This window comes from Trichechus manatus, unplaced genomic scaffold, assembly GCF_000243295.1.
Source record: "Trichechus manatus latirostris isolate Lorelei unplaced genomic scaffold, TriManLat1.0 scaffold00037, whole genome shotgun sequence".
Taxonomy (NCBI): Eukaryota; Metazoa; Chordata; class Mammalia; order Sirenia; family Trichechidae; genus Trichechus; species Trichechus manatus.
Genome location: NW_004443973.1, coordinates 13984017 through 14002520, shown reverse-complemented (window position 1 = coordinate 14002520; position 18504 = coordinate 13984017). Strand labels below are relative to the sequence as shown.

The 18504-nt window shown below is 41.0% G+C and overlaps 1 protein-coding gene across 1 annotated transcript in view; it reads left to right on the top strand.

Annotated features, from left to right (window-relative positions):
- Positions 1-18504, top strand: part of MYO3B (myosin IIIB) — a 532652-nt gene that overhangs the window by 164808 nt on the left and 349340 nt on the right. The window contains exons 9-10 of the mRNA XM_012555289.2: positions 10044-10199; positions 10586-10601. Coding sequence (XP_012410743.2) covers positions 10044-10199; positions 10586-10601 — 172 coding nt within the window. The remainder of the gene's footprint in view (positions 1-10043; positions 10200-10585; positions 10602-18504) is intronic.

The following is an 18504-nucleotide window of genomic DNA, read 5'->3' as shown; positions in this document are numbered from 1 at the left end:
CTTCTGTATGGATTCAGCTTAGGTGCCCAGGTAGATAACCACCAAGTGTGTGGTGTAGGCTCTCAGTTACAGTCCGAGACAGGCATGGGTGATTGGTGTAGGCACAGGCATCTGGCTTTAGCAGGGGCCACACTCTGAGCAAGGCAGGGGGCTGACGGCCACCCCCAGGTGTCCAGGAGGAAGGCGTGTCCCTGTTCCCTAGAACGTGTAGGTGAGTGGGTTTTGCAGCCAGACTATGAGCACCTAATGGCTGTAGGGACTGGGGGGTACCTCTTATTTATGGGCGCTTCTCACAGGTGGCTAGGTGGTGTGGGTGAAGCCACCAGACATTAGGCCCCTGATGTGGATATGTGAAGACCCTGCTTAATGGGCAGAGCAGTGTCAAATGTCAAAAACCTGCCACTTCACAGCTGAAACAGTTGAAGTTAGACTTCCGGTATATACCCTATTGTACTGTGGTAATGAGGGCCTACGCTGTTGAGATGGGACCACACAAGTCTATGCAGGGGGAAAGGCACTCAAAGTCCTTAGATTCCCTTATGCCTGTGCCTAGGCAAAGGAGCTGTGCCTACCCTGGGTTCCTGGCTTAGGGGAGCTGGCAGTTCATTTTTTCCTCTTTTTGTTAATTTGTTCATCCTCCAAAGCAGGGAGAATGGCTCTGGGCATATCCAGTAAGCATTTAAATAAGTCAATGAGTATGATCCTACCTAGATCTCTAAATAGTTCATATATGTAAGTTTGGTATGATTCCAGAAGTTAATCTTAAGGGTGAATATAATATCTTATGTTTGTTTTCCACCACCCATCTGTTAGGTAGTCGTACTGTGATGGCTTGTGTGTTGCTATAATGTTGGAAGTTATGCCACTGGTATTTCAAATACCAGCGGGGCCATCTATGGTGGGCAGGTTTCAATGGAACTTCTAGACTAAGACAGACTAGGAAGAAAGGCCTGGAGACCAACCTCGAAAAATTAAGCCATGAAAACCTCATCTATCATAACAGAGTATTGTCTGATATAGAACTACAAGATGAGCCCCCTAGGTTAGTTAGTCCATTATTGTGGCTACTACATAATAGCCACAGTAATGGACTCAAAGATACCAATGATCATGAAGATAGTGCAGGACTAGACAATGTTTTGTTCTGTTATATATAAGGTCACCATGAGTCAGAGCCAACTTGAGGGCAGCTATGAACAACAGTGATTGTTTTGCATCCATCTTAGCCCCTACTTGGGTCCTGGGGTAGTCCTACACATGTAATAGTCATGTACTGTGGAACTGGGTTGTTCTTTTCTCATAGGAGGTGGCTGAGTACTGCCTATTGCTTCCACTGGTAGGAGAAAGTGCATACAAATGAAAACTGTGATTTAATTCAGGGCAAGGTGGCAAGTAGGATCAAGAGAGGGATTAGAATTTAAGTCCCCAGGCATTTAAGCCTGAACTAAGAAGCAGACCATGACTGTCAAAATGGAAATTGATTTTTGAATCAAAGAAGTTGGACAGACATTCAAAACAAGAGTGCCCAAGGCTTGAACTTGAAAATACCAAAGTTCTTTGCTGTGCTGAATTGTCAGACCCTAAAAGGTTTTTTTTTTTCCTCCAAAGTTTACTTTGAAAGTTCTGATCAGGACACCTAATATCAAAAAGGAATTTTGTCCTCAGTAGTAAGAATAACCTTGAAATCTAATTGGTTGGCACAGTATTATTCAAGGCTAACTCAAGGAGATGTTGCACACTGATATTTCCTTTTGTAATTGGTTATGCCATGTCCATCTTTTTTCAATGGACGGACTTACTGTATAACCAGCACCTAGTACAGTGTAGCTGGTATTTATCAACTGCTCACTGTGTACCAGGCACTCTACATGTATCTTCTCATTTACTCCCACAACAACCTTTATTACCATTTTACAGATGAAGAAACTGAGGCCCAGAGAATTTAAGTCACTTCACACATCTATAGGAGAGTGTTAGGATTTGACCCCAATCCCTGGCTCACAACCTTTACGTAGTACTGCCCCAATCCCAGGCACCAAACATTTCTAAATGAATGCCTACATGTGTCATGTTTGGGGAAGAGTGGATTTGGAAGTTGTGCATATTGTTGTCTAGATAAATCAGCAGACTATTTTAAGGCTGTTGAATTGTTTCTACAAAACAAAAATATCTTTGAAAAATAAATTTGCCAACTTCCAGATTATTTTGCCCTAACTCACCCACACTTTCCATAACCACTTCCTTTTGAATTCATTCATCACTTCTCTCTTGGATTGCTCCTCATTATCCTAGGCTACCTCAAGCAATTACTTCCTGAATTTCCACCTAAAGCCAAGGCCTCTGAAGGAAGCCAGGACCCAAGTTTGGTTTGCTGGCTGAGAATAAGGCTGACCTGTGGCCAGCCCCAGCCTTCCCAGAGGCCCAACAGGCAGTGACTTGGTTGCTGCAGGGGAGACAACACTGTAGCCTAGAAGATCCAGAAATCACAGGATTCTGATCTCCCGGGATCACACCTTCCCTACCCTTTGAACCAGAGAGTGGGGTTTAAACAGAGGTTAACAGTCTATAAGCTAGTTGCTAGGACTGTGTGAGAAGGAATGGCTCATTTTTTCTGGGGCCCTGACTGTCTCACATGGCTGGTGTTGCCTGGAGAAATATCTGTTTAATTGTAAAGCATAAAAACTCAACTGAAGAAGTGACTACAAAGAAAATAAGGAGTGAGAAGGTAATGACTTTGAGGCCACTAGTTACAATCCTTAAAGCTGCCTTAGTCCTAGGATACCACAGCTTGGCATTTTCCTCCCCTGCATCCCAGGAATTGGGATCTGCCTTGGCTGCCACCATGTCCAGCTGAGGACATGCTTACTTAAGTCTTCTAAGACTGTCAAATAACACTGTGCAAGTGCAGCTGCCAAAGAAGCGGGAAGTATCAATAACGGTTACAACAACAAAACAGCCACTTCAGCCAACATACCTTCAGTTGTCTTCTCCCTGGGCACATTTCTGGTTACCCTGAAACTGCAGCCTATCTTGACCTACTCCATGACTCCGGCCTGGTTCTCTCTGGTCCTCTTCCTCCTTACTTTACCACCTTTTCTTAGCATTTTTATATAGCTTCCTCCTCCCTTTTTCCAAGACTGATTCTGCCTATTTTCCCTGATTCACTCTCTACTTCTTCCCTCTGACCTTCCCAGCCGTGGCCACTAGCTTGTCTTTCACACAAGCTTGAGGGTCTAGAATGGACAGGTTTTTGCCACCATGCCACTTTCCCTAAGGACCCAACCACTTTATGCTTTTCTATGTACTAATGACCAAGGTATCAGAGATATAGGGGTAATGTGAAATTGTATCTGTGTTTAAAGGTTTCACTCGGGTCATTTCAGGGTTACACGTTGCTGCTGCCTGCCTTAGTGAGGTCACTCCTACCGGGGCTTTGTTTCACATGGGGACTCTCTCCAGTTATAGATTATGCACATTCCTTAACTCCAGGGGGAAGATTCTGTCCTTTTTGCTCTTAGGTTTTATCTTCTGGCTTTAAACCATCCTATACTTTTTCTCTAGTCAGCTTCTTCACCTTCTTTGAATCTTCTCTGGATGAGAAAATTTTGTTCTTTTCTGTGCCCAAGTTTCCTCCCCAGCCTCAGACTTCAGGAAATGTAATGTTTTTCCCTTTCTGTTGTCTTCCTGGGTTTACCTGACCTTACTCTGGACATTCAATGCTGACAACTTTGTCTAAAGATAAGGCTGACTCACTTATATTTCTAGCTCTGCATCTCAGTCTCCTTCCCAACTGTCTCAGGCAAGATGGTGGCCACCTGCTGTCCTGTAGCCATGTGGTCTCTCTCGGACTTTGCCACACAGAATTTCCTCCCATGACCCACTTCTAAAGGAGACTGAGCTTCCTGTCCTAAAACCCTACGTCCTATCTTCTCATGGCCTTTTTTCTTTTGGCAAACACCGACTGTTCTCTTATTGATAACTGTAGACCTGCCTCACTGAGCAGTGTGCTCCTGGTTCATACTTACCTGTTTTGGGTTAATACCCTATTTCCACATCCCAGGTGTGAAGTTAGCATGCAATTTCTGTTCTTGCCAGTGAGACTTTAAAACACCATTGAATGCAGTATTTGTAAACTACATAAATGCTGAAATGCAGTTAAGTATCCCATCCAATGGGGAGATAATATTTCACATTTATAACAGTATGCAATGTCAGGTTTCTCAGCCTGCCTTCTTTTGAGTCTTCTTGGGGAAAATGCCTGTGTGTGTCATATTCCTGTCGTCCAGAGTGGAAATTTCCTTCAAAGATAGAACACCATGGTCTCCAGTATTTAACCTATAATTAGTTCATTCTCTGGAGGATTTTCTCCTCTTGATGTAGAGGGCTCTTTGTCAGTCAGGCTTCTGTTAGATGATGATAGGAACCGCAGGGCAGCTCAGTGCATCATGGGACAGGGAAATGTTTGCTCAGTTCAAAAATGTTTAAATAGTCTCTACCAACAAGAACACTTAAAAATCCATGTAGCAAGCCCACAAGAAAACAGCAGAAATTATGAAAGGTAGAATACTAAAGAAAACAAAAAACAAACAGTGATAAGAGATAGAAATCCTGAGTTTTGATCTAGTTTTGTCCCAGTGCGTGGAATAAGATTGCTCACCCTCATGCTTTTCTCGGTAAGTTCACCAGTATTTTGAGTTTTTGCCTTTTCAGCTGCTTTTTTTCCAAGTGTGTTTTATTCATTGGTAAATATTTGTGCATGACTCTCAATAAATAGCTCCTCCTTGCAGGCATCTGATTTTTTTTGGTTATGTAATGGCTGTTTACAGCCACAGAGCAGCAGCTGTGTCTTGACAGCGTTATCATACGGGAAGCAGAGAGTATGCGGGCACCACCAGCTCCGGAGAGTCCAACGCAGAAGCCTGGCATTGCTTTTTGCTAAGAAATACCTCTTTTTTGCCTGCTTCTGGCAGAAGCCAGGCTGGGAGATTGCAGTAAGTGGCTGCAACAACCTGTGTTTAATGTGGTGACGCTAATGAATTCTGAGAATTAATCTTCAGCCACGAAAGGCATGATGGAAAGTACTAGAATTTCAAATTAAGTAATGGATTGACTTCCTTCAAAGCTGTAATTTGTTTCCTTTTATTCTTCTGGTATACTTTTCGATCATATTCAAATCATCCACCATTGCCTTATAAATTCAGGGTCTCTTACATACATCTCATGGTCATTTAAAATTTTTTACTCTTTTGTTTTTTCTCTTAGTACAGAGATAACCACACCTTAATCCAGATTTTAAAAAATTATTTTAAAAATCTGGGAATGAAAGAAAGAATTACTTATGACTTTGGGGAAAAAAAGTAGTATCCCTTAATTTAGTACTTATTGAATTTATTTTTTCCAAAGGAAAAGACTCTGAGAGCCAACCAGTTGCTGTTGAGTGTGTGTGACCCCATGTGTGTCACAGCAGAACTGTGCTCATAGAGTTTTCAGTGGCTGATTTTTGTTTGGAAGCAGATTGCCAGGCCTTTCTTCTGAGGTACCTCTGGGTGGACTCAAACCTCCAACTCTTTGCTTAGCAGCTGAGTGCGTTAACTGTTTGCACCACTTGGGGACTCCAGAATTGAGGTCGGGGAAAGTATTTCCCCAGTTGGGGACACTTTGTCTACCTCTGACACAACAACCTACAGGTGTCTCAGATGTGCTGACAACAATTAGCTGAGAGGAGAACTCTGGTACCCATTCTGAAAACATAGTTCCACTTTCTTACAACAGAGCTCTCAGGGATGCCATTTACAGGGGCGCAGGTTCCAGTGATACAAAAAAAAAAGGGTCTGTGGTCAAGTAAGCTTGGAAACATGGACCTAAACAAAATTCAGCTGTTTACCCCAGTACTTCTAAGAAACTTTAATATGCTCATGTGTATTATAAAACCCCAAGCTTACTTGGTTTGAAAAATGACCAGTGTTTCCCAAATTTCTTTGACCAGGAAAGTACTTTTTTTTTTTAGTGGAATGTCTTCTGTGTCTAGTGTTTCACCGAACTCTCCTCCCAAGCTCACTTCCCACTGGCGGGCATCCATTTCCCGTACAGAGTTGAACACTTTATGCATCATCTTGTAAAAACCACTCAATCTCCGGCTGGGGAGAAATATTCTCCATCTGGAGTTTGCAATTCCTGGTTTATTAAGCAGTCCTGAAGTGAATAAGCAGAACTTCCCTAGTTTCACATGTTTGTTATCCCCATCAGGTTAGAGGAATCTATCTTGCTTTTAAAAAGGACATGGAGGCTGCCAGGAGTTCTAATGATCCCAGTGATCAATTCCATTTTCATCTATTAAATCTCTGCCTGGACGGAGAGTAAAATGGAAATGATGAGCTGACCAATTTAAGCAGTATGAGTTTTTGGTACCAAATTACAAAGTCTTCAGTAATAAAAGAATATACCCTAGTTAAAGGTGGTAAAGCAAATAATTGTTTTTGAGTATTCAGAGGAGGCAGTTGAGGAGGTGAAGATGGATGTTCTTGTGGCCTCTCGAGTAGCTATCTACACAGCTTGCCTAGTCCTGCTTCTTGCATCACTGATGGCATTCCCTAACCTTGAAATGCCTTCTACCTCTTCTCCACCAGTTTAGTTCAGTCTAGTGCCCAAACTTCCCTCAAGCCCTAGCTCAATTCTCACTAGCTCCAGAAAGTCTTCCCTGGCTAGAACATCTCTCCCATCTTCCACCTCAGTATTATTTTGCACGTTGTTTATCTGTGCTGTTATCAACAACACAGAGCAGAGTAGGAAGGATTCTCCTGATGGAGTTGGGGATTGGCCTCCTTAAGATCAGGATATGACTTCAGTTTCCTCACCTTTTAAAAGAAGGGGTTAGAGTAGAAAATCTCAATCCCTGCACCTCTGAAACCCTGTGCTTTTGTGTTTTCATTTCTTATCCTAAATATGTAAACAAACACTGGTTTTTGCTATTTCCTATGTTTCTCTTGTCCTTCTGTCTTTCCAGTTAGATTGTAGACCCTTGAGGAAAAAGGCCATCATTTTTTAATTAATTTATGTATTTTTGGTAAATATTGTGCTGTGTAATAAATGTTTACTGAGTAAATGAAATGATATGATACCAATGCCCTGGTAATAGTAATGCATGAATTTTAGCCACATCTTTGTGTATTTGCTCCTAAGGTAGAATGATGTCTTTATTTTCTCTATCAGTAAAATAATAATTCAATTTTGGTCTGGCTCCCCATGAGAAAAAAGTTTAAAAGAGTGTTTTAGAACAAGGCTGTACTCTCAAGGTCTTTATGCCCTTCTAAAAATCTTCCAGTGCAGTTGGATAGGTCACAACTCTGCTTAGCATTCTTCCCATACACATTCAGTTTCAGTTTTGCTGATCTTACAGCCTGAGTTCATCCCACTCAGTCTTACTGAGAAGACTAAAAGATCCTCTTGATTGTTGTTGCTTCTGGAGAGTGGATTGCCCACTATCTTCATTTTTTAATCTTCAAGAGAATACAGATTCACTTGTTAGTTCCTTCCTTGTCTGATTGTCTCACTTTATTCATTAGACCCCACTTCTTACCCATTCTGTGGTCTAGAGAGACACTGTTTCCAAATATCAAATGATCTTGCAATCTTGTTGGCAACCTTGCTTCCCCACTGGATGCTAACATTGTGCAACAAGATATAACACCTTTAATTGCATCCCAAGATTCCAGTATAGGCCTATTTACATAAAGCTAATGTATGAGTTTCCCAGTCTCTCTCAAACCCTACCCAAGGAAGTTTAATTACTGAAGTACCAGAAGGACGTTGTTTACAGGCCTAACCTGGAACACTGTCCCAAGGCACCAGTCCCAAGGAGGAAAGTACCTCCAGCCCACATTCACATTCACATTCTCTGAATGTTTTATTAGTTGCCGCATCTCCCACCTTCAGCCTCAGCCCCATGAATTTACTCATTTGAAGTGTTAGCACTTGTTACCAGGTGGTTGAGGGGTGTCCTGGACCTCTTGCTTTTCTTCCTTTTTCACCGACCATTTCTAGTAGTCAGATGAAGCTCCAAAAGTTAATGCTACTAAAGCAGAAAGAAAGCAATAATAATAATAATAATAATGAAAGAAAGAAAAGAAAAAAAGAGCATTTAGGGTGGGGAAAAATATTCAATGGGGAAACATATTAAGAAATCTGTCTCCCCGTATTTGAGGAAATATTTCAGTAAGGGCATGTTTATTTGGTGATGAGGAACAGACATAACGTCACCTGCCCCAGATCATTGGGCAGGCTTACATGTAGGATTCAGTGTTCCTGAATTCCCATCCTACACATCCCCTTCTGCAGCCTGGAAGGTGCGCAAAACCACCATGTTCATGTTCAGTAGGAGCTCTTAGAGGACTTGGACTGGTTTTATTTTAAGAGATTTTGTACGTCATCCCTCAGGCTGGGAGCAGGGGCCATGCACCTGTTTTACTGAAGATACAACTACCTCTTGGGTTCCTTTTTTCAGGTTTTGTGAAACATGGTTATTTGCATTACTTTCCTTTGATAGTCACGTATACAGATGAGTATACATGGAATCTAGGGCAGATTACAGATGTAAAGACAATAGTGCAGTATTTTTTAAGCATGTGCACTGATTTTTTTTTTATTTTTGGTAAGAAAAATAATAGATTAGACAAAAGGCCCCCGAACCTATAAAAGTCAAATGATTTATTTCTTCCCATGGCAAGGCAGGGGTGGCATTTATAGTCATACAGGCAGCAGAATGGAGATAATCTAGGTTCTGTTGGTTTTTCTAGCTGAAAGCTCCAGTTTCAATAGATAGAGAATCCTTGGAATCAATTCTAAAGCAGACTGACTGGGAAATTTATCGAATTATCATCTCAGGACTAGAAGGTGAGGGATTTGAAAGTGGTTTAGAATGAAAAACTGCGTAGGTTAAAGCTTTTTTTGTAAATCCAACGGCTGAGGATTGTTTAAGGAACTCTCCTTAAATATCCAGAAAATACACTCAAGGTGAGGCTGAACTTTTTTCATCTGTCAGTGCATTTCATTATGTGACCTCTTGTGTGTTTTAGATTTGCTGGCATGTCATTCTTGGGAAAAATGGAAACTTTTATTTTATGTAGGGGGCAGAGTGGTATCCCATGTTTATCCTAAGCCAAGACTGATAGTTTATAAGGGTGGATGTTGAAATTTCTTCCTCCTGCCGAAGGCTTGAAAGAGAATAGAAATGCAATGGTAATTGGCAGGATAGTCATCAGATTCAATTTCACTAGAAATTTCCTTGTGTCAAAATCATCTTTAGTAACACAGAATAGGTAGCAAAATGTATTAAATCCTTGTTTTGTTTGAAAGAGCTTTGAATCTGAAACAGAAAGTAGTTACCCTGGTGCCATTTTAACCTTAACCCCAGAGGAGTTTAAATGCAACCCGATTTTTGCGATTTGGAATAGACTTTTTGTTCTCTGTTTGCATAATTCTATTCCAGTCATCTGAATTATATTGTAGTCACTTCCCTGTTCTGAGGTTTTTCTGCTTCTTTAGAAGACAGTAGAAATCAAGGTTTTGAGCTTTCTCTGAGTGGGTTTCTTTCCTTGCAAACTCTAAATGCATTTTCCCCAAATAATGAAACATTTCATATTTTAGGTTTTAATTGAGGTGATAATATTGAATTCTATTTATTTCTAAAGTAAATACACTAGTCAACTTTACTCCATTGAAAACATTTATCTGTAATGGGAATTCAGATAGAAAATTCAGTCTGGCCAGTGTATTTTTTTTTTTCACTGTTTTGAGTACTCCAAATTAAATTAATGGTAAAAATTGATCTTGTGTTCAATACTTACTTAGAATAGAATAAGGGAAATTTCTAGTATTTTAATTAATTCAGCTAATAGTTATTTTTTTCTATTTTGTGGTACATATTAATAAAGAAAGAACTGTGTAAGGTTAATGATTTATAAATGAGGTTTCTTGCCTCCTCTCCCATTCGTAGAAGAGATGTCTACAACTATACTTTGGATTGTTTGTTGATTTTTTACAAACAGGTGTCTTATTAAGGATTTTGAAAAGCGGCCTTCAGTCACACATCTCCTCGACCACCCGTTTATTAAAGGAGCCCACGGAAAGGTTTTGTTTCTGCAGAAACAGCTGGCCGAGGTCCTCCACGACCAGAAGCATCTACACCCTGTTGTTAAAACCAGGTACTGTACTCGGTATCTTCCTGCTTCTTCTGTTTATAAAAACAGCATGTCTTATGTTTATATTACTTATATTACTTATATTACTGCTAATTATCACATCCCTGCATTTTTGAGAGTTTCATTTACACAACATTAAGTGCTCCATGCCCAGTGGATTAGCGCAAGAGAGCGTCAGAAACAGGCTGCCCATTTGTGCTTTTATGGCTAATTTCTCTCAACTGTGGCAAAATCTTTCTCAGTCCTCTGGCGTCGGTTATCTCTAGTTAAAAACAACAAATATATATGTTTATATTGAATATAAATGTGAATTTATTACCAACAAAGGTTAGTGTAGGAGATCAGCCACAGCTGAGATTGTATGAAAAATCTTTGCTTGGCCGTTGCAGAATGGAGAACAGAAATGTAAGTTGTAAAGTGATTTTGGAAACATTCAGAGTTAAATACTGAAGGTGTTTTCTCTAATGCGCTCTGATGTAGTTTCCTCTTTCATTAAAATTCCTTAGAGGCAATTCAGTGTTTTTAAATGATCCCCTGCCCCAAATATTGTCTTTGCTATCTTTTTAAAGCAACTGAGATTTTCCTGTTTATTTTAAGGATAGAGTTTTTAAAAAATAAATGTTTATTTTCAGTGGTAGTTGCTTAAAACAGTATGCTGTGGTGATCTAGAAGAAATAGATCTTTGATTTCTGTCCAGAGGGTGGCAGAATTTCTCTTTAAAAAAATTTTTTTTCATGTAAATAAACCTGCTTCCCCTTGTCAGCAATTATTTGGTTTTATAAAACTGCAGATAAGCTCCAGTTCATTATTATTAAAAGAATATTTGAAGTACCAGAGGTGAGGAAAATAAAATACCACAATCCACAAGTTGTGGAATTATTCATGTGTTCTGCAGAAAACTGTTTACAAATCAAAAAGCCAAATATTGGCGTCAGAACGCTTGATGCTGGAGGCATAGTTTCAAGGTGACTACATCTTGCTATTTCTCTACCTCCAACCAACTTCCTTTTTGGATAGCTCAAATTTTTCCTTCTCTTTTCTTTTTCCCCTGCCATTTCTATTTCTATGGCTTGCCTACGTAGGTTAGAGAAATTCTTGTGACTTGGTGCCTTTTTGAAGCAGTGGGAACTTGTATTTAAGCCCCAGGAACTGCAGTCCTTTTTCCTCCCCTGCTTTTGTTACTAAACCTCCCCACTGCTACCCACCCCCCACCACCACATCACCACCAAAAAATAGAATATACACCAAACAAAACACAAACCCCCCATTCAAATGCTGCAAATCAAATCAGACATCTCCTTCTTGTCTCTCTGCTCTGAGGTCTGCGATGGAGTAATTTCTCAGACTTAGTTTGCGAAGTTATCCAGCCTTTCACATTTGCCTGACTTTGCCTAGATTCTCCTTTTAAAAATCTGTCTCCTTTTACCATAGAAGATCACAACTCTGACTCCGGGCTCTCTCACTCCTTTTCTCTACTTTATCTTTGTTAACTCCTTTGATGTCACATGCTTCCTGTGGTGGCAAAGGCTTGTCACGGGGTCTTTGTCATCTTCAGCTTCACTCAGCAGTTTGTGTTTCTTTGAACAGTCATTAAAAAAAAATACAACCTCACAAATAGGTATCAAAACTTTAATTCCGAAGGAAACACAGCACATATAATTGACTCTTAAATCTCACCTACTGCACACTATTACTTCCTCTTAGCAACTGGCCAGGAGTTGGTTACGGAGATGTTTTTTAAGCTCATCAGGAAAAATTCTCAGAAAGAACAGGCATCAAGTATCATTTGATGCCGGTATCTCAATGTATTTAAAGTTGGAGGTTTCTAAGTTAAGGTCGAATGAAAAATGAAGAAAAGGGAGGTGAGGGCATCAGTGAGTGAGGCCAATACAACTCATTGTTTTTCTGCATAATTATGGTCACACAGCAGACAGTACAGTGCAGTGGTTAAAGCTGCTGGCTCTGCCAGGTTTGAATCCCAGTTCAGCCACTTATTGGACAAGTTATTTAACCTTTCTATGCCTTAGTTGGAATCCCTGGTGACATAGTGGTTAAGAGCTATGGCTGCTAACGAAAAGGTCAGCAGTTCAGATCCACCAGGCACTCCTTGGAAACTCTATGTCTGCTCTGTCCTATAGGGTAACTAAGAGTTGGAATCGACTCGACGGCAACGGGTTTAGTTTTTGGTTCGGTGCCTTAGTTTCTGCATAAACAAAATGGAGATGTTTCAACGGTTAAGTTAGTCGATACATGTAAAATGCTTAGAATAGTGCTTGATACAGAGTTAACCCTCAATAAATGTTTGCAAGCAGTAGTAGCAGAAGTAGTACCCACGGTCTATTTAATTAAGAGCTCTCCAGTTCTTTTTAACACTAACTGCCTTTTGGCCATAATCTGTGCAAATTCATCTGTGTTTGCTTACTGTACAATATCATGATAATAAACAGCACTGAGGTACCAATGAATGTAAAAAATATCAATTTCTGTTATTCCAAATCTAATTTATTCGTGTATTCATTCAAGAGACATTTATATGCATGTATGTGTCAGGCCCTATGCTGAACACAGGGACTACAAAGGCAAATCAGATACAGTTCCTGATAAAGAGCTAGTAGTCCAGTGTGTGAAACAGTCAAGAATCAGATGAGAGCAGTTCAGCATGGAAAGTGCCTGGATAAAGGAATGCCTGGGATAAAAGAGCACCTGGGAAAGCTGCCTAAACCAGTCTGGGGCTGGGATGGCTGGGGAAGGCCCCCTAGAGCTGTTGGGAAGACAATGCTTGAACTGCTCTGAAGAACAAATAGAAGATAGTTGGGAAAGGGGGGTATTCTAGGTGGAGGGGGCAGAATGAGTCAAGGACAGAGGCTGGAGAGAGCTTGGGGAATTTTGTGAACAAGTAGTTGGCATGGCCAGAGAGTGGCTTGGGACAGATGGGGTGGAGACACAAGGGTTGGCAGGGGCCTGATCATGATGGTCCTGAGGACCTTGGATTTGTTCCTTAGGCAGTAGGGAGCCTCTGAAGGGTTTCAAGCATGGAAGTGTCCCAGGCAGGTCATTCTAAGTGCAGTGTAGAGAAAGGAATGGAGGGGGCAAGGCTGGAGGCAGGGATGTGAGTGAGCCAATCATGGCAATTACAAATGGTGAGAAATATTAAGATAATAGGATTGTCCCTGTTTAATTCCCTCCATGAACACCTACCTCCTTTGTCATGAGACCAGAAGAACTAAATGGTGCCTAGCTACCATTACTGAACATTTTAATCAAAGATTCTATGGAAGAATCCTGATCAAAAGGGGAGGGGGTGATTGTGGGTTCAAATTTTCATGGAATCCAGACTTTCTGGAGCCATTGAAGTTGAAATATCCCCCAAAACTATTGCCCTGAAGAAATCTTTAAACCTTAAACCAAAACTATCCTATGAAATCATCTTTAAACAAAACAGTAGTTTAGCTTAATTAGAAAAGAACGTCTGCCTTTAACATTTGTGTTCTGTTAAAGAATTGTCTGTATGTGATCAAATTAACAACCTCAACTCAAAAGGTTCAATGAGAAGCTTAGGGGGTAGTGAGTTTGTGTTAGTGATAAGAAAACAATTCAGAAAAGGATATTGAGAAAAGTGGCACAACTTGGAGAATGTAACCAATGTTACTAAATTGTACATGTAGAAATTGTTGAATTGTTGTATGTTTTGCTGTGTGTAACTTCACCAAAAAAAAAGATAATGGCATTGACAGGATTTAGTTGTAGATAGGTTGAGGGGGATTAGGGAAAAAGGTTAAGTGTCTCAGAACCTATCCAAATTGGCTGCCTCCTTGCCGTGGTTCACACTGCAGGGCTTCATACCAGTTTGCTTTGGTTCAAACCTCTGCTGAGAATTTGCATTTCCACCCCAGATATACTGAATCAGAATCTATGGTTTAACAAGATCCCCAGGTGATTCTTACGTGTAATAAATTTTGAGAACCACTGCTTTACTGGTGGTTCTCAGAATTGGTCCCTAACCAGCAGCATTAACATCACCTGGGAACTGGTTCGAAGCCCTGAATGAAACAGAAGTTGCACTAAGAGACAGAGACTAGTCAAAAGCCTCTACTTCCCCTTCATAACCTATCAAATGCAATGCCCAGTACTTCCAGGTATTACAGAAAGCTTCTAGCTTTCTGCCTAAAGTAGAGTTTTTTAGTGATTCAAATAGTGCTAGACTCCCAGCTGGAGCAAATTGTTTAGTTATGAGAGATGATGCAAAGGAATGTTACTTATAATCTACAGGGAAAACTGCCTTGCTGTCCTTGCAAAGATAGGAAATGTTTGTCACTTCTAGTACTTTCCCAGGGGAGAAAGAAGTCCATAGTGTGAGAGGGTTGCAAGGAAGAAGGCAGGTTATTAAAGGATGGGAAAAACTTGGGCAGACATCCTTATGTAGAGGGAAACATTGAAGACGGAAGAGAGAGGAGATCATGGCTGTCTTAGTTATGCAGTGCTGCTATAACAGAAATACCACAAGTGGATGGCTTCAACAAACAGAAGTTTATTCTCTCACAATCTAGTAGGCTAGAAGTCCAAATTCAGGGTGTCAGCTGCAGGGGAAGGCTTTCCGTCTCTGACAGCTCTGGAGTAAGGTCCTTGTCGTCAATCTCTCCCTGGACTAGGAGCTTCTCAGTACAGAGACCACGGGTCCGAAGGATGTGCTATGCTCTCGGTGTTTCTTTCTTGGTGGTATGAGGTCCCCATGTCTCTCTGCTCGCTTCTCTCTTTTATATCTCAAAAGAGATTGGTTTAAGACACAATCTGATCTTGTAGATTGAGTCCTACCTCATTAACATAACTACCACTAATCACATCTCATTAACATCATAGAGATAGGATTTATAACACATAGGAAGATCACATCAGATCACAAAATGGTGGACAGTCACACAGTACTGGGAATTATGGCCTAGCCATATTGATGCACATATTTTTAGGGGACACAATTCAATCCATAACAATGGCAGAGGAAACAAGAGGGAGTGGGATCAAGGACCTAAGAATAAGATCGGCCTTAGAGATAGAATCTCTAAAACAGGTGTCTAAATGAAATAAAAATAGAGTCATATGCTTGACTCCATTGGAGTAGACAACAGTGGTGGAGTAGAGAATGCCCCTAAGACTTGTCTTTATGGAAACTTAAGCCTAGCTTTCCTGTAAATCAGGTCACCCTCGTTGACCAATGAAATCCTGACAGCATTTCAATAGTACATTGTATAAACCAATCAGAAATAGGCTTCTTTGCTTTCTCATTTTGCCAGTAAAAAGCAGAGCTTAGAACCAGTTTGTTCTGGTCCGAACTCTTGCTGAGAATTTGCATTTCTAACAAGTTCCTTGCTGATGTTACCCAAAGCCGGTCCTGTTTGGTGCAGCTTCTGGTCAATAAAGACACATTGAGGTGAGGAGGGAGGAAGAGTGTTTATTGCAAGTGCACAGGCAAGGAGCAAGGAGGTGTATGCCTCCAATCAAGCTTCCCAAACAAAGGGAGGCAGAACATTTTATACTGTCTCTCACAAGGAAGTACATACAAACATTATGGACTACATAGGTTATCTTGGCACACAGGTGCAGTAAAACAAATTGCATTTTTTTCTTTAGCATGTAGGCTAGTAAACTGGGTTTGACTGGCTTGAGCCACACCCAGCATTTTGAGGACAATGGACAGGAGGGGTAGGTTCCCCTTGGTCTAAGCAGCTCCCAATTGAGCCACACCCAGTGCTATCACTTAAGGCTTTGTTTGATAGTGTTCTCAGCAGCTCCTGGCTGCAGTTGGCTATCACTGAGAATTTGCATTTTCAGCCCAGATATACTGAATCAGAATCTACATTTTAATGAGATCCCCAGGTGATTCTCATGTATTACTTCCTGGGAACTTGTTAGAAATGCAAATTTTCAGCAGGGGTTGAAAGCCCTGATAAAAAGCCAGTCACTGCTGATCATTTGCAGAGTACCTTTCCACATTTGTTTTGGTGCTACTTGATTCACAAATCTTCTGCCTGAATAAAACCCATCTAATAGATTAATTTTATTAAAGACTCAGTTTTCTTTTGACACCAGGAGAGATTAGATAAAGAGAGCCAGAATGTTTGAGGGGGGAGAAGGTACTATGAGGAAATTCATGTTGAATGACCTTTATCTTTCCAGAGAATTAAGCAAGGTGTTCTCAGAGTTGGGAGCGGGCTGTGTAATCCAAGGAAATATTAAGTCTTTGAAATAGACATTGAGAGTACAATAGAGTCAATTAAGGATTGATATAATGATTGCTCAGTAGCACAGAAAGCCCAGGTGGAACTTAAACTGAGTAGCATTCTGCTGTGAAGTCAATCAATGTTTAAGATAATGCATGTAGAGCATTAGAAAGAGCATTTGGCACTAGAAAATCTCAAAAAAAAGGTACCATCACCACCATCAACTTTCTCATCCAACATCTCTAGCGACTCTTAGCAACAAAGAGTAGGAGTACAGAACGCAGATACTGTTGTCTTTTTTAGACTGGAGGTTGAAGTTAGGAGGGGTTTATTGACTTTGAGACTAGGAAGGGTCTAGGTCAGGGGATTGGCAGTTATGATGAATACAGTGACAGGATAGGAGGCTGTGGTGAGAAGGAGAATTTCAGAACTTGAGATCTTGGGAACTTTTGAGAGATAATTGGAAATATTACCCAGTGATTAAAGTGAATATACATAGATAAGCATGGTTTAAAAAATCATGTTGAATCAAGAGTCTGGGGCAACCTCAGGGGAATAGAAATAAAAGTTTCTCAAGAGTTGAGTGAGTCGAGGAACCCTGAGATCAGAGTGTGAGAAGAATTTGCAAAGCGACTTTTGAGGGATGGGAAAACCAAAGACTGACATCAGGGGGAGTGGTAGAGAGAAAGGAACTGGGTGTCAAGTGCTAAGAGGAAGGAGTGTGTCCTGGAATTTTGCAGATAACAAGGCTTTCCTGAGGGGATAGTTTAAGAGCTATTGTGAATTTAAAAGAGGAGAGATTGGTTAGGGAGAACAATGGTTGGGAAAGGCAGAAGGAAACAGGGATGATATGCCCTCAGCCCTCTGCACCGCTCCGAGTGAGTGGATGGAAGGTGGAGTTGGGGCAAGAGAGTTGTGGGGAAGTGGTATATTTCAGTTATAATGAGGAGATAGAACAGGTGTTCAAGAACAAGGCTGAGAAAGGAGGCGGTGGGGGGCGGGGGTAGAGAGTAGACAGTAGAGCAGAAACTGCACTAGGGCTTGAGGTGTGAGTCCCCCAGTCTCACCCCATTGGGACTAAGCATTCTACCCCTCTGAGTAGTATGTTTCTTTGGAAAGTCAGGCTGTGATCCACTCCCCTTTTACCTCTGTACTCTGTATATAGGATGGCAGAGGCACCCAGGAAGAGGCTACATCATCCTATTTGAGATTTGATACCATTACCTGATGCTGATTATAGTGTATGGTTGAAACCATTGGAATTTAGGTATTTTCAGTACCGGTAATTTATAATTTTCCCATGGCATATATTTGATTCAGATACACTATAGCAATTATGAATCCAAGGTTTATCCTCTTATACCACAAAAAAAGAAACAAAAACAAAAAAACAAACTCGTTGCCATCAAGTCGATTCCAACTCATAGTGACCCCTCAGACAGAGTAAAACTGCCCCATAGCGTTTCCAAGGAGTGGCTGGTGGATTTGAACTACCAGCCTTTTTGGTTAGCAGCCCTAGTTTACCATAGCTCTTAACCACTGCACCACCAGGGCTCCAAAGTTCAGGGAAGTGGAACTGAAAACATGCTTTTTATCACTTCATAAGAGTGATTGAGAGAAGAGCAAAACTACTCTGGAAGCGAATGGAGGCAACAAGGTGCTGGGTTTGCTGTGCAGTGGTTCCCTCCTGCTCACCAGCCTCTCCTCACTGACTGAACTGGGAGCCTCAGTAAAATCACAAGACTCCGAATGTCGCGCCTCTGCAGGGTGGCTTGGGACTAGGTGAAACCACAAATGTTAAACCCTCAGATGCCAAGGATCTGCTTTATATATTACTTGGCCTCAGAATTAAGTTGCTGGGTTTTTCTGCTCTGTTTAATGGATTTTGATTCTGCCCACGCAGTTTGCCTGAGGCTGATTAAAACAATGACCTCAGCTTTTCTGATTTCTTTTCAGCTTGCAGCAGTGACCTTTAAAACAGATTGCTCACTGCTTCACTGACGAGCTTTCCCCATTGTATACCTCACTTCCTCCCTCTTTTATGTGAAAATGTGCGCACACACACACACACACACACACACACACACACACAC